Source organism: Cylas formicarius, unplaced genomic scaffold (genome assembly GCF_029955315.1).
Source record: "Cylas formicarius isolate icCylForm1 unplaced genomic scaffold, icCylForm1.1 PGA_scaffold_7__23_contigs__length_41026272, whole genome shotgun sequence".
In the NCBI taxonomy this organism is placed as follows: Eukaryota; Metazoa; Arthropoda; class Insecta; order Coleoptera; family Brentidae; genus Cylas; species Cylas formicarius.
The window spans coordinates 9,500,310-9,514,406 of NW_026844352.1; the positions used below are offsets into that span (position 1 = coordinate 9,500,310).

Here is a 14,097-nt window from a genome sequence, read left to right on the forward strand (position 1 = left end):
CATTCTATATCAATCAATCAAACAATCAATTTGACCGCTAGCAGTTCGTCAATTCGTCAGTTTTCAATTTGCTGCCCACTATACGTTCAGCTAAAAGACGAGTTAAGGGTGCGTGGAATGCTGGAAAGTAGGATAAAATCTTTTTTCTGTAATTGATGTCCTTAATTTATAACGAAATCATTGCTCTAACTCCTAACATCTCCTCCCATACTTTTAGCCGTCATCATCATCTCTCGGACCTGTAGTGTTATGTAGTCCATTTTAGTGTCGGAATTTCCATTTGAAATTTTAGGAATCCCGCTTAGAGAATCTGATAAAATAATAACTTTTGTAAAGGCTCTTTGTAGAACAACTCTTAGTCCCTCCTTTATTGCTATCGTCCCTACTGTGGCAATACACATTCCTTTGTGAAGTTTTGCCGAAAATTTATAATTAATTTTTGGTATATAAACACCAAATCCAACCCTCTCACCCTGTTTAGAGGCATCAGTAAAAACCAGACAATGTGTTTGGATATATTTCTCTATTTTCTCTCTAATATGGGCTTCCGCATTTTCTCTTTTTATATTTAGCTTAAGTGGTTCTATCGGGGCAATAGCGTTAAAAAAGTCTACGTTAAAGCACGGGAAAGTCGCACTAGAATAAAGTCTGTTACGGTAAGGCAAATATATATTAAATCCCTGGGCCACGTAGGGGGCACACGCTATTCTATCATCATCTCTATCTAAATCACCTCCGTACCTACCACAGTAATTTCGGAGATTCTCTATGAGGTCTGTTAAAGGATGGTCCGCAATGGCTAGGACTCCAGCCAGAAAGGACACTGCGAGTTTTCTCCTCCTTGTGTCCAGGTCCAGTTCCGATGCTTCCGCCAGCAAAACATTCGTTGGGGTTGACCTCATACATCCCAGCGCTATTTTCAAACCTTCAAAATGGATCACATTAAACTTGTTAAGTGCAGTCTTGTTATTGGGGTTCAAGAAAATGGAACCATAATCTAGGTGGATCCTAATCAGAGTATGAAGTAAGGTCATTAAGATTTGCGGGTCTGCACCCCATGAAACTCTACTTGCGCATTTCATTATATTAATTGCTTTCTTTGCTTTATCACAGCTATATTCCACGTGCATATTCCACTTCAAATGTTTTTGTAGTACCACTCCTAAATATTTTATATGGTTCTTAAAAGCAATTTCCTTATTATCTATTTTTATATTTACCGACGGGGCTCTTCTCCTACCTTTTCTAAACCAGACGGCTTCACATTTATCAATATACAGTGAGAGGTTGTTGTTCTCTAGCCAGTTCTGTAATATTTTTAGAGCTCTATTAACTTTGCTTAAGTAGGTAACTCTATGTCTTTCCCTTTGCAGAACAGGACCCAATCATCCGCGTAACCCACTATCTTCACTTGACCTTGAAAGAGTTTATATAATTGTAAAGTATAAATGTTAAAAAGGACTGTACTTAAGGGGGACCCCTGTGGGAGGCCCGAAGTAGCTAATGTTGGTCCAATTGGTCCAAAGATCTATTTTCCAGTATTTTATAGATAAGGTTGGAGAGCTGTACCGGAATATTAACTGTGTCATAAGCAGATTTTATATCTAGAAAAACTGCTGCTAACGATGAATTGCGGGCAAAAGCTAGATTGATATGTGTAGTAATCAACGCTAGATTATTATTTCCTGTCTGTGTCGAAATCCTGTCTGGAAATGAGAGAAAGTAACTTTGCTTTCCAGTAAACGTTCCATTCGATTTTTAATCATTATCTCTAACACTTTAATATAGCATGAAGCCAAGGTAATGGGTCTAAAATGGTCAATGCTATGGGGGCTCTTATTAGGTTTAAGTATCGGGATGATGGTATATTTTTTCCACTCGGTAGGGATGACATCCCCATCTAGAATGTTGTTATATATTTTCAGTAAGGCTTTTTTTGCTTCGACTGGTAAATGATTAATCATCTCATACGAGACGTCATCTAACCCCGGGGCAGAGAACTTCTTATGTTTTAAACCGTTATCTAGTTCTTCCAAGGTAAACGGTCTAACATGTTCTACAGGAATTTTCATTGTAAATTCGGGTTCCATATTACAAATGGCCATTTTATTCAGAATTCCCTCTCTCGGGAGTCATCTATATTATGTAGTTTGCGGGAAACTTTATTCCCTTTAAATTTATTAATTTTTTTCCATACATACGATATATTCGATTTTCTGTTAAGGGATTCGCAAAATTCCCTAAATTTTGACATCTTCTTGCTATTTAACTGTTTTTTAGCTAATGCTATATTCCTTTTATGACTATGTCAAATTCGTCATATTACAGAATAGGAATTTATTCGCGCATGCGCAAATGATCCTTTCCTGTCAATAGTTTCGATTTTATAACCCCTAAGTACAATGGAAGTGAAGTGAAAATAACTCTTCATTTTTTAATTTAATGCCTTATAATGGACATGCAACGTGATTACCACCAGAGACGTCGGATGCTTCGGTATATTTAACATTTCGAATTTGGACCCGAATATCGTTAGTGCTGTTAGTGATTTTACCGTTCTTGACTATTTGAGAAGTATTTTGTTTCCAAATATTAATTCAACAGTTATTTAAAATGGTTTTGAACTGTTTACTATGTGGAATAACCAGTTACGAGGATGTTCGAAAACTTCAGTTTTTATAGATAAGTTACACCTGTGGCGACAATACAGCATAAACTTTAGATATTTCCAAGCGTGGAACGGCTAAACCAAATTATGGGAAATCCTTCTGCACAAGCAAACATTCATAAATGTTTCTTTGTGTAATTAGACACACACTCGCGAAAATATTACCAATAAAGCAACGCGGCAAATTAGGAGCAAATTTTATTCGGGTAATAAAGTCATAATATAAGAAAATAAAACTTTATTGAAGTGACAATATAAAATAGAATATTGAATATAAAAATATGGCAATTATATTTGGTGGGCAGTGGCGTGTCTATTTCTTAGGGAATTAAGACGTTCGAAAAAATTATTGTCCTGCAATAACACTTTGTACTTATTCTTAGGAATTTTTTTGCAACACAACTTCTGCAGAACTTTCTTCAACCACGACCGATCTCCAATACATTTCTGAAAAAAAAAGGAGTGAACGAGAGTCAGAGTCTCCTGTTAAACGCACCTCTATAAACCCGGCTGCGAAAAAGTGAGCGAAAGGAAATAGCAACAACGTATACCTAAAATGATCCTGCTTCTTCGCTACGGAAGACGTGTAGATTATATCCATAATTTGTGCCACCTTGTTACACGGTCTAATCATCATCCAAATGACGAAACACGTCAGCAAGAAAGCGCTCGTAATGAACCAAAAATTTGTAATCAACATTTGCCTGGAATCAGAACAATCGCAACAATATTTTTTTAAAAATGTATTACATTCGAAACAAACGAAATCGACTTTCGCCAATTTTTTCTTTGCTCCCTGTTCTCTGTATTTTATTACGTCTTAATAAGTCTCGATCCTCAGCAGTCCTCAAAATATTAAAACGATACGATATCTACAGTCATTTTATTCCCTATTTTTGGTTTGTGCTTTCAATGTTGCGTCGGGACTTATTGCAACTGGATGGGATCGGAAATCGCGAAGAATTTTGTAAAATATTTTCAAAAATTTTTTGGATAATGAAAAAATTCGACTTTCTTGAAAATCATATGCAACATCGAAAAAATTCTTGTAGCAGATGTGCGAGATTCGTGGCAAGAACGTAAACATTCCGCTTAGTCAAAAATGTACAGGGTGTACCAGTTATGGACAAGACTGAAAACTGCCAGTATTAGAGTAAATTATAAAACTGAAATACAGTAACATATGGACTTTTTTTTCACATTGGGTATTATTAATTTAGCACTATTGAAATTATGCAGAGTGAATCGAATATCCTTAGAGATGCTGTTAGGAGGCAAACTTAACTTGGCATACCTATAGGGACGTCCTTTTGATAGGTGCACTGCCAATATGACATACTGGTAACATGAAACGCTAAAAAGCACTGTATTCTCCCATGAGACCACGACTTCGTCAACTGTGTCCGGCGGTATCGGCTTGAACCACGTCTGCTGATATAAATAAAAAAGAGCCCCTAGCTGAACGCAGACGCACGTTATAATCTGAAGTATAAGAGGCAACAAATTTTTGGCGGATACTAGAGAACTCATCGGTCTCTTTGGGCAAAGCTCATTGGCCGGACCTGGAAGCAAACTTATTTACCCTCTTTTTACTGTTTGTCCCTTTTATATTACCTTGCCTTCCCATCGAGACCGCTAGGGTTGTCGTTATAATCAAATCAATAAATAAGAACTGAAAGTCTCCCAAGGTTGAATGGCACTACAATGCTGCCTATTATAAATAATATGCTGATAGGATGCCTGGAAGTCCTACCTTATAGAGAATTAACACGGTGATAAACTGAATTAAACTGTAGAGAGCCATATATTTGAAAATAGCAAAGCTTGTAACCAACGCGCATCTACCTTCTAACATCAACAACGTCAAGCACGAAATATTTGAAATTGCTGACGTGAAAGGTGCTGCTACGCTAGCTTCCGCCGGAGACAAGGAAACACCGACGTGCGCAGCTTTTAACGCCTAAAAAAATACAAATTTAACGTCCTAACCGATCAAATCACAAAATATCGGTTTTTTGGGTAAAAAAATGGAAAAAAAATCGCAAGTCCGGTGGAGATTCAACAATATTATACAAGTATACAAGGCAAAAATAGTTTGCGGATCTGTTTGTGACCAAAAAAAGCTCGGCAGCGCGGGCCTAATTACACGAAAGGTCGAGAGCCACAGTCAAACGGCTCGCTAAAGGGCGGTAAAAGATTAGTAGCCTGTGTATAGCGAAACAGTACTGTGTATAAAAGGTGACTCGAAAATATGGGTCGGCAGACCCTTTGTCTGAAAACAACCTTATTTTTTGTATTTCCAGCATGGTTTTTATACACAGGGAGCTAAAACTTTTTAAATTTAATTACACTTGTTAGATCAAACTTTTCAGGTAAATTTTATAAATAAAACCGCCATACTTTCTTTTTTATAACAATCATGGTTTTTGAGATATTGTACATTACTATATTAAAAGTTAAAAATGAGCATTGTTTAATAGTTAACCCAGAACGAGGACAACTTACATACAACTAAACATAAAAGGTCTTTGAACAAAAATATTTAAAAACTGCAATTGTTATCAAACCATTTTAAATTTTAAATAGTTAACCTTTAAAATTTTTAATAGTTTAGTTTTCCTATATACATGTTCCTGTCAAACATATTTTTTTAAATCGCCTATTGACATAATTTTATGTAGGTTTAACAAAATGTCACCTAGGAAATAGTTAAAAAAAAAAATGATGTAAGGTAAGAAAACTTGAGGAGTGATGTCTGCATAATTTGTTCTCTCCTCTCTTTTTTTATAACAATTATAGTTTTTAAAATATTGTAGATTAATTGCTATATTAAAACTAAAAATAACCATTAACAACATTAAGCCAGAACAAAACTAAATATGTACAAAGAATCTTGTTTCGCTTTTTTTTCTTTTTTGTCAAAATATCTAATATGAATGCAGATAATAAGCATTTTTATTAAAGAATCACCCATAAGAGGTCTCTGATATTGTTTTAAAAAAATTAAGAAGGTAAATTTAAAAATATATATTTTGTCTTGAAATAGTTAAATCTATACTACATAATACTAATGTTTCTTTAGTATTTCTTTTTCATAACAAAAAGATTTCAATTGCTATCAAAAACAAATAGAAAACTGAGCAAAGTAACGATTTTATTAAACTAAAAAATTTTAAAACCATAGGCGCCCAAATCTTCCAAATTTTAGTTTTCCCACATACATTTTTTTTTAAATTGCCTAGTGGGATTATAATTTTATGTAGGTTTATCAAAATATCACTGAGAAAATAATTAAGAAAGAAAACTGAAGTAGGGACTGATATTCGATTATTAAAAAATTCAACAAACCCCGCAATCATTAGCACCGTCGCCGACCATGGAAACGATATAATCCAAATTCTGGAAATAAGTAACGAGCTGCGTCTTTTGGTCGGGCTGGAATCGGGCAAATATCGTAGCCCTGACCAGCAGACCCGGAACTATATCTGGAAAATTATTTTTAAACAAGTTCCAGGTTCTTCCGTCTATCGCAAAATGACAGTCCGTATTCCTATAATAACGAATCTGGTCTTCTCTATCGCTGGAACCGGCCTTTTTTATTGTAAAACCTTGCGATTCATTCGATTCGTCAGCATCGAGAATGTAAACATCAGAGTTTGGCGGCACCATCCCACAATCTTTGGCAACTGCGATCGCGGTCATAATATTATCCCCTAAGAATGATAATAATCAATTCAAATTATACATTGAAATACTAACCAAATACCAAAAATTCCGACAAAGCTGGATTTTGGTGGAGACTTGGGCTATAATTAAACGGTCAAAAGTCCCAATTTATCCCATGTGTACCGAAAATGTTATTAAAGTTCAAAAGTCAAAAATATCATTTTTCATTATATGCATCCATTATATCCATAAAAATTAAAGCGCCGCAGGCCTCTATATCTTTAATAGCTATATGGACTTACTCCATGATCCGCTAGAAAAATACTGTTTTTGATTCATTATGATTATTGATATTGATTTCATACTCTTTAAAGTCGACTTTAACATTCAAGTAAATCAACTTGTTTCTGTTGAATTAAATTGAATATTTGATGAAGACTGGCCTTAATAATTAATGTACGCTGATAAACACTCCACACACAGTCACTTTTAGCAGTACAACTTTTTCATTTTACTAATTGGCGCAATTCCACCTTCAGTTAAAAATTTATTACAAATAATGCCACATTTAAGTCACTCAAAAAAGACAGGTATATGAGCGCTGGACACTAGAGTATCTCTATTCAAGTCCATGGGTGTGCAAAGGACTAACTAACGGTTTTTTTGACAGTATATTCTCAGTATTATATAAGTTCATACATATAAAAGACACAAATAGGCTTTTTTTTATATGGTAATGTTATTATCCCTCGCCATCATAGTGCTATGTTTGAGAGGTCTTTTACTTATGATTTGGCGAAATCCTACAACGGCCTTCAATCTCAACTTTCCAAACATTATTGCAGCATCATATTATATTATTAAAAAAATGTTTCTAGAGTTTGGGTATGTAGATAATTTATTTTTTTGTTTATTTATTTATTCTTTCCCGGGATACATGTAAAATCAACTGAACTATTTATATATTTTAGTTGCACTCGTATCCTGTATGTATGTATATTTAACTATATATATTTTGAATAAAAATTTTTATTATCATTATTATTATCATTACTATTATTATTGTTATTGTTATTATTAAAGTGCCTGACTATATACAGGGTGTTATTGAAATGACATCGTATAATTTAATGAATAAATCTCATGGTCGATGGACAAACGGCAAAAATACTCGTCATAATGGTTCCAGCATGGTATTCCAGAAAAACCGCTCCAAATATGCTTGTCAACAATAGATACCAAGGAAGTGTTTTTTGATCTGATGGTGTTTCGCGGATGTATCTGGTTTAATTAAATTCGCTCTTTAGAAAACTAGTCACAGAAACAAATATCGCTTTAAAAAATAAATTGTTGCGGTCATAATCGTTATTGTATATCGATTTATTATTATATTATTATATATATAACACCCTGTATATATACTGGAATCCAACTATTTGCGTAAACGCCATCAATATCGCAGAAATAATGTGAATTATTCTACTAAATTTTCCTAAAATGTCGAAGTAGCAAAACTAATTCACAACAGATCACCATAGTAAAAACAGGATTTTAGGGGCATATTTTCCGTTCCTTCCTGAATTTATCTTCAGTTCATTTCGGTTCAGTTAATAAGAGAGCATGTAAGAGGCAGTATAATTGATATAAGGAATACTTTTGTGAAGTAGACGTATAAGTAGCATGTGTGCCTGATGCACAATGTAACCCAACTGTTAGAACTGCGATATCTTGGGCATGGCGATTCCTAGGAAAACAGTATAAGATCGATTTTTATAGTTAACAAATTGATAAAGATAAAAAGATAATGATAATTTTTTTTTTATCTCGACCTTGAATAAATTTTTTACCATACATAGAATCAATTGGAACTTTTTGAACTGTACATCAAGAAACAAGCTCTGTCGAAATTTTTGTTATTTGAAATGTCTATTTTGATAGGGACTATAAGCAGCCTCAAAAATTTAATTCACAAAATATTTACCAACTAACCTGTTATCATGACTGTCCGAATATTGGCTCTTTGTAACTGTTGCAGAACAGGTCTAGTTTCATCTTTTAACGGATTCTGCATGATAAGCAGACCGAGGAAAATCATGTCGCGCTCGATCTACAAAAAAATATTTAAATCATTCTGAGAACAAAACCAAAACTCTATACCATATCCCTTTTAGCTTTCTGTGCGTCTTTCCACTTAAATTTCATTGGGAGGTCCTTATACGCTAGCGCGATCACTCTATAGCCCCCGGCAGTGTAATATGACAGTTTGGAGTTGAAGTCTTGAGGGACTGATTCGCGAAGGCATAAGCCACATATTTTTTCTGGGGCACCTTTAGCAAAAGCCGTCATATTTGGTTGTCGCAGATCGCGACATATCACAGACATAGATTGATTTGCAGATGAAAATGGAAATTCTTTAAGTTTTCCGATTTGATAGTTTTGCTGAAAATAAAACAGTGTTATACCAACTCTACAAAATCCTATATTAAATAGAGCACAACGAAAAAAGGAGAAATATTCATTAAACAAAGTGCGTGTTTCATTTAAAAGTGTCAGACCTTTGGGTTTGTTAACATTCCATACAATCAGCATCATATTTTTCTAGCTAGCTACATAATTCCCACCAAAAATTTATAGCGTAATATGACAAATTCAAGGACAAAGTTCAAGTTTTCAAAAAATTTTGAAGAAAATAAGAACAAGTCCTTTTTCGTGGATACATTTATGGAGAACTTTCTCAATTTGTTTGACCAGTATTTAATGTCAGAATGATGCATCCAACCCATCAAAATTGTCAATTTACAAGAAACTCCTGTTAGCGTATCTATATAAAATTTGTTGACCACTGCAACCAGAATGATATGGTTTATACAATACAGCATTCAAAGATTGCTGGAATATCAGTTACCTGTCCTATTGCGCCGGCATCTCTTGAAAGGAACGAATTTTCCTTCGCACTTGGTGAAACTATGGTTGGAGCGAGCATGTCAAACCTTGAATTTTCATCTTGGCCCGGCTCTTCTAAGCTCTGCGAGGAATTTAATTCGATATACACACAAAACAAAACATGACCTCAAATAAACCACTCAATAAATTCAACAAACTCACCCACTTCGTAAACTCAAACATGTTTAAATCCAGAGGATCGCCATTTAACTTTCCTCCAATTCGTGTCAAAGAATGACAAACTGCCATGCATTGTACAAATTTTTTGTTGGAATCTAAATCATTAACATCGGTAACGGGGCGGAAAAACTTGCTGTTGTAACATGGTATCACAGAGTTCATATCTAAACCTTCATGGGTTAGTGTGCCAGTCTAAAAGAAATCTGGAGATCAATTGATCTTCTAGGTGGTTGGTAATATACCTTATCAAAACAAGCCAACTTTATTTTGCCACAAACATTTATCCTTTGTGGACTGATGCAAAAAATTTTCAACTTCTTCAATCTGCTTTGGCTGTAGACTGACCCTACGGCCATTGCTGCCGGCAGTGCTGGAGGTACAACAATAGTAATAATGTCAAAAGTCCTAACTAGAATTTGCTTTAAGGCAGCCTACAATTTGGACCATATAGATTAAAAATTTGAATTCAAATTTTAGATTGTGTAGGTAGAGATACAAAGGAACTTTTTGCACTTACACCTCTTTCAAAGTACAGGTATAAACAATAAGCCATGCCGCTCACAGCAATGGTAAATAAGACAAATACAAATTTGAATGCGTCTTTGTAAAACTGTAAATTTATTGGAGTCGGAAACAAAATACTTTTGACCAATTGGCCCTTGCACGTTTCAAAACCAGTTCTCACTACCCTAGCTAGTACACTTTCTCCCCCATAGTACCTAGTTTGGAGTACATAGGTACCCGAAAAAAGGGTATGACGTTTGTGCGCATTAGTACTATATTGCTTATTGTCCGAATGAAGAGCAGTTTTAGTAACTGGCGTACTTTCACCTAGAAATGTCTTTCGAATTTAACTTTCACCAAGCAACAAGATCTTCAACTCACCAGTAAGAACACTTTCATTCACAATACATTCTCCAGTAATAAGGACTGCATCACAGGGCATAACGTAATCTCCCACGGGAAGAACTATTAAATCCCCAGGTACTAATTTCTCGGGATCAATGGTTAAGTTGCTAAGCTTCCCATGACAGTCTGACCTTAATACATCAACTCTATGGCATTTTGAACTTTCTACACTATCATGTAACTTCTCACTTTGCTAAAGTACAACAATTGAATTTTAATCCCATCAATTTTATGGATTAAAAAATACTACCTTGCGAGTCTGGATCATAGCAGTAATACTTGAAAATAAAGTGAGAAAAACAACACAACCAGCATAAATAAAGTATTCGTCAATACACCAAAGGATTACAGAAAAAGCTTGAAACATGTAAAACGGGTTGAAAATTTCTTCAGTAAATAACTTCCAATAGCTTTTAATTTCAACTTCAATTTTATTGAAACCATATAGTTTCAATCTAAAAATGTAATCAATAACAAATATTGAGTACTAAACCACAAAATATTTCATACATACAATTCCAAATAATTGTGATCACACAAACCACTAGTATTATTTAAATATTCATCGACTGTCAATGGAGGAATTAATAAACTCAATGTACCAAATTCCTCTCTCTCTGTTATCCAAACAAATAAAGTATGTTGATGATGAAAATATCTCAAATTCAAATGGCCTCTATTTGGTAGGCAAATGCCCTTCATGCTGACTGTTTGAATATAATCATTATGATGGTTATCGCTTACTAAAAATCATAAAACAGGTAGAGTTGATCCTTCTACTTCAAATATGTTCATGAGCTTAAATTATAATTAATGCGAATATTGCAGTAGATAGGCATTTGATAAGAAAGTTTAAAAATTCTTATTCCCCATCCAATTCTTATTAATCATTTATTTAATTAGTTAGTCATTTGGTTAATTAGGTACATTTTTGTTATTTAATTAACATTAGTAGTTAATGGAAATTTAAAACTTTTTTGGGAAAATTCCCACTTGTTAACATCAACAATTCTGAATATGTTTTTGTGAAGTTGATGTTAATCAAACAAAAAACCAGAATTTGATTGGCTGAAATTTTGTGTCGATAAAGTACTTTCAAACAAAAATATTAGAAAGGATTTTTTTTCTTTACTGTTCTTATACTACAGTTATTCCTTACCTAAAAGGAAAGCTGCTACTTTGTTTGGACATTGTTTATATTTAACTCTGGCCTTCATTTTTGGATAAGATTCAAAAAATACATATGGGATACCAAGCAACAATACTCCTATAAAATGATAAAGGAGCGTTTTTTCCACAGATGCTTTGAGACCAGAAATTCTACAAATAACCTCATCTTGTTCTTCGTTTAAAATTTCTTGAACATTATTATCACCTATTTCCTGATATTCTGCCAAGAAAATAATAGGTAAAAAATTGCAGCATACACCTTAAATAAGTCTTAGTTACCATGATCTCTAATAGGGAACATATTCTACAGGAAACACCAGTATCTTAAAATCTTAAGTTAAAGAACCTGAAACTATTACTACTAAACACTACAATCTTATCACATTATTTGTCAGGGTATGAATAATATTAATACAGACTATCTAACATTGTGAATGAATACTGGTCAGTTGCTTTAGTTCTTTTTCCATAACTATGTATTTCAATAACAACTTGAATAATAAATTTATTAGTTCCATCCAATAAAAGAAAACACATTATTGTCAAAACAATATATTTTTGAAAACCTTCACAGTATAAAATTAACATAGACAAAGTATGTTCCAAAGGCAATTAGCGCCTTCCCAAACCTATATTGTTGGTGGTAATTAAAACCCCTAACATCGGCGCGACAGTGGTGCCATGTCTACAAACATTGGGCTCCAAATTTTTGGTAAGATGTGCTGGCAGCACACAAGGAACGAAAAAACTTAGATATGGTAAACATTTTTGGAACAGCCTAATCTTCTGGTGAGTTATTAGACACGACACTAACCTATTTCTAGTTTAGAATTTCGGTCTGTAATGCAAACTATTTCCAAAAATTACTCTGTTAGCAGAAAATTAGTCATTACTGAAGTAACAGAAGTATTAAAAAAATGTATTTTAAATAATACATTTAATTTTGAAAAAATCTGCACAACTTAAGTGCCTGGTGATTTTCAATGTTTTAAACTGGCAACATTGGACAGTTATATTTAGCAGTATTCTGAGCATATATCCTTAGATCATACTATTTTATAATGGTAAAAGCGTAATTGAGTTATATTCTTAGATTAACTAACCATTGTTAATCTAATGCTATATCGCCTATTTATTTTACATAGTTTAATGCAAACATATTTCTCCAACATTTATTATACCCTTTTAATGCTGTTATTTTTGCCATAACAGAATTCGAGATAGTATTTAATCCTAGGTAAAAATAGATAATTTAATTTCAAAATGACTATTGTCTGAAAGACCCACCCTCTTTCTTCAACTTTCAACCTTTTTACAATTTACAGTAATATTTTTAATGGACAAAAAGTGCAAATAATACAAATTTCTGGGTGTTCACAATAAATTTTGTTAGCATTTTTCATTTTGTGACAATTGCAATAACTGCTAAACAAAATACAAAGGGAAACAAGTGGAGTATAGATTTGAAATATGTATTTTTATCCACAAATTGGAAAAAAACGTGAAATACAAAACAACTAACTTAATCCTTCTCTGCTATCACAGTGAGATGTCTATCAATTTCTTGCTCTGTTAGTTTTCTAAATTTTGGATTCTCCTTAGATACAACTCCAACCTCAATCTCGCTTGGCTTAAAATCCACAGAAAGCACACTGGATAAGCAACCAATGGCCAGCTGAATAACATCATCATGCTGAAGCTCATGTTTTTTCTTTAGCTTCTTTTCCAAATAGCTGTTCGCCTCAGTTTGCTTTGCTCCAACTGCTACAGCTCTGTAACCACAGTAATAACCGGCAGGATCTGCTTTATACACACATGGGCCGTATTCAGCATCATATCCTATAAGCACCATTGAACACCCTAATGGGCGCATTTCAGCATTTTGTGTGTAAACTTGTGAAACATCTGCGACGCGTCTACATAGTGCGTCTATTGGCATCTCATATCCATTCTTGTACTTGAACTGAGCTGCTTCATAACGAGCTCTTTGCACTTGTGACTTGCTATCGGCAATCATACCAGTCATTACACAGCCAATATTATCAGTTAGCTGAAATAAATGGGTAATAGTATTTGCGTCGATTAACTTATCAGGTATTTTTCTCTGCGTAACACACACTGCCGTATCAATCCCTTTTAGGGCAATAGATGTAAGGCCGGCTTGATTAATGGCTTTGAAAGCATATTCTACTTGGTACAATCGACCTTCGGGTGAGAAAATGGTTATGTGACGGTCAAAACCTGCACTACTTCCACGCGACATTTTGAGTTTCTGAAATTCTTATTTTAAAATAAACTAACAAAATACTAGCGTTTAACAGAATGATACACCAAATTCCTAGCACAGAATATTGAGGTTAAACAATGATTTTGTTTAATTTTGACATATGCACAGATCGCAATCTAAGAGTGAGCAGTTACGACTATCAAAATCAAGAAGACTTCGAGGACTTCTTAAGTCATTCTTTTGATTCTGTGTTGGAGCATTGCACACGGCGGTTTAATCTCTGCTCGCTCCCTACAGAATCCGTTGTATTCGTCCCAAAAACCCTGATATTGGT

General features: G+C 34.1%; 2 protein-coding genes across 6 annotated transcripts; both read right to left on the bottom strand.

Moving 5' to 3' along the window:
* Positions 1–2,557: 2,557 nt before the first annotated feature.
* On the bottom strand, positions 2,558–12,104 carry LOC132705241 (polyamine-transporting ATPase 13A3-like). Of its 5 annotated transcripts, XM_060675717.1 has the most exons (18): positions 11,816–12,102; positions 11,742–11,756; positions 11,526–11,686; positions 10,881–11,109; positions 10,617–10,821; positions 10,343–10,559; positions 9,975–10,288; positions 9,700–9,888; positions 9,440–9,649; positions 9,240–9,359; positions 8,492–8,773; positions 8,324–8,441; positions 6,017–6,381; positions 4,422–4,628; positions 4,283–4,367; positions 3,963–4,230; positions 3,165–3,372; positions 2,558–3,115 (listed from the first exon to the last, which is right to left on the bottom strand). In XM_060675717.1, exons 3-18 carry the CDS (start codon positions 11,581–11,583, stop codon positions 2,957–2,959), a joined length of 3,234 nt encoding a protein of 1,077 aa, XP_060531700.1. In that variant the 5' UTR covers positions 11,584–11,686; positions 11,742–11,756; positions 11,816–12,102; the 3' UTR covers positions 2,558–2,956. The 5 variants fall into 5 exon arrangements, with proteins under 5 accessions (XP_060531700.1, XP_060531702.1, XP_060531698.1 ...); XM_060675719.1 differs by having other exon boundaries at positions 8,492–8,799; positions 9,290–9,359; positions 11,526–11,756; positions 11,816–12,104; XM_060675715.1 differs by having other exon boundaries at positions 11,526–11,756.
* Positions 12,105–12,342: 238 nt separating this feature from the next.
* LOC132705254 (proteasome subunit alpha type-6-like) lies at positions 12,343–13,938 on the bottom strand. Its single transcript, XM_060675741.1, has one exon. The coding sequence runs from the start codon at positions 13,797–13,799 to the stop codon at positions 13,059–13,061; it is 741 nt and encodes a 246-aa protein (XP_060531724.1). The 5' UTR covers positions 13,800–13,938; the 3' UTR covers positions 12,343–13,058.
* Positions 13,939–14,097: the final 159 nt, after the last annotated feature.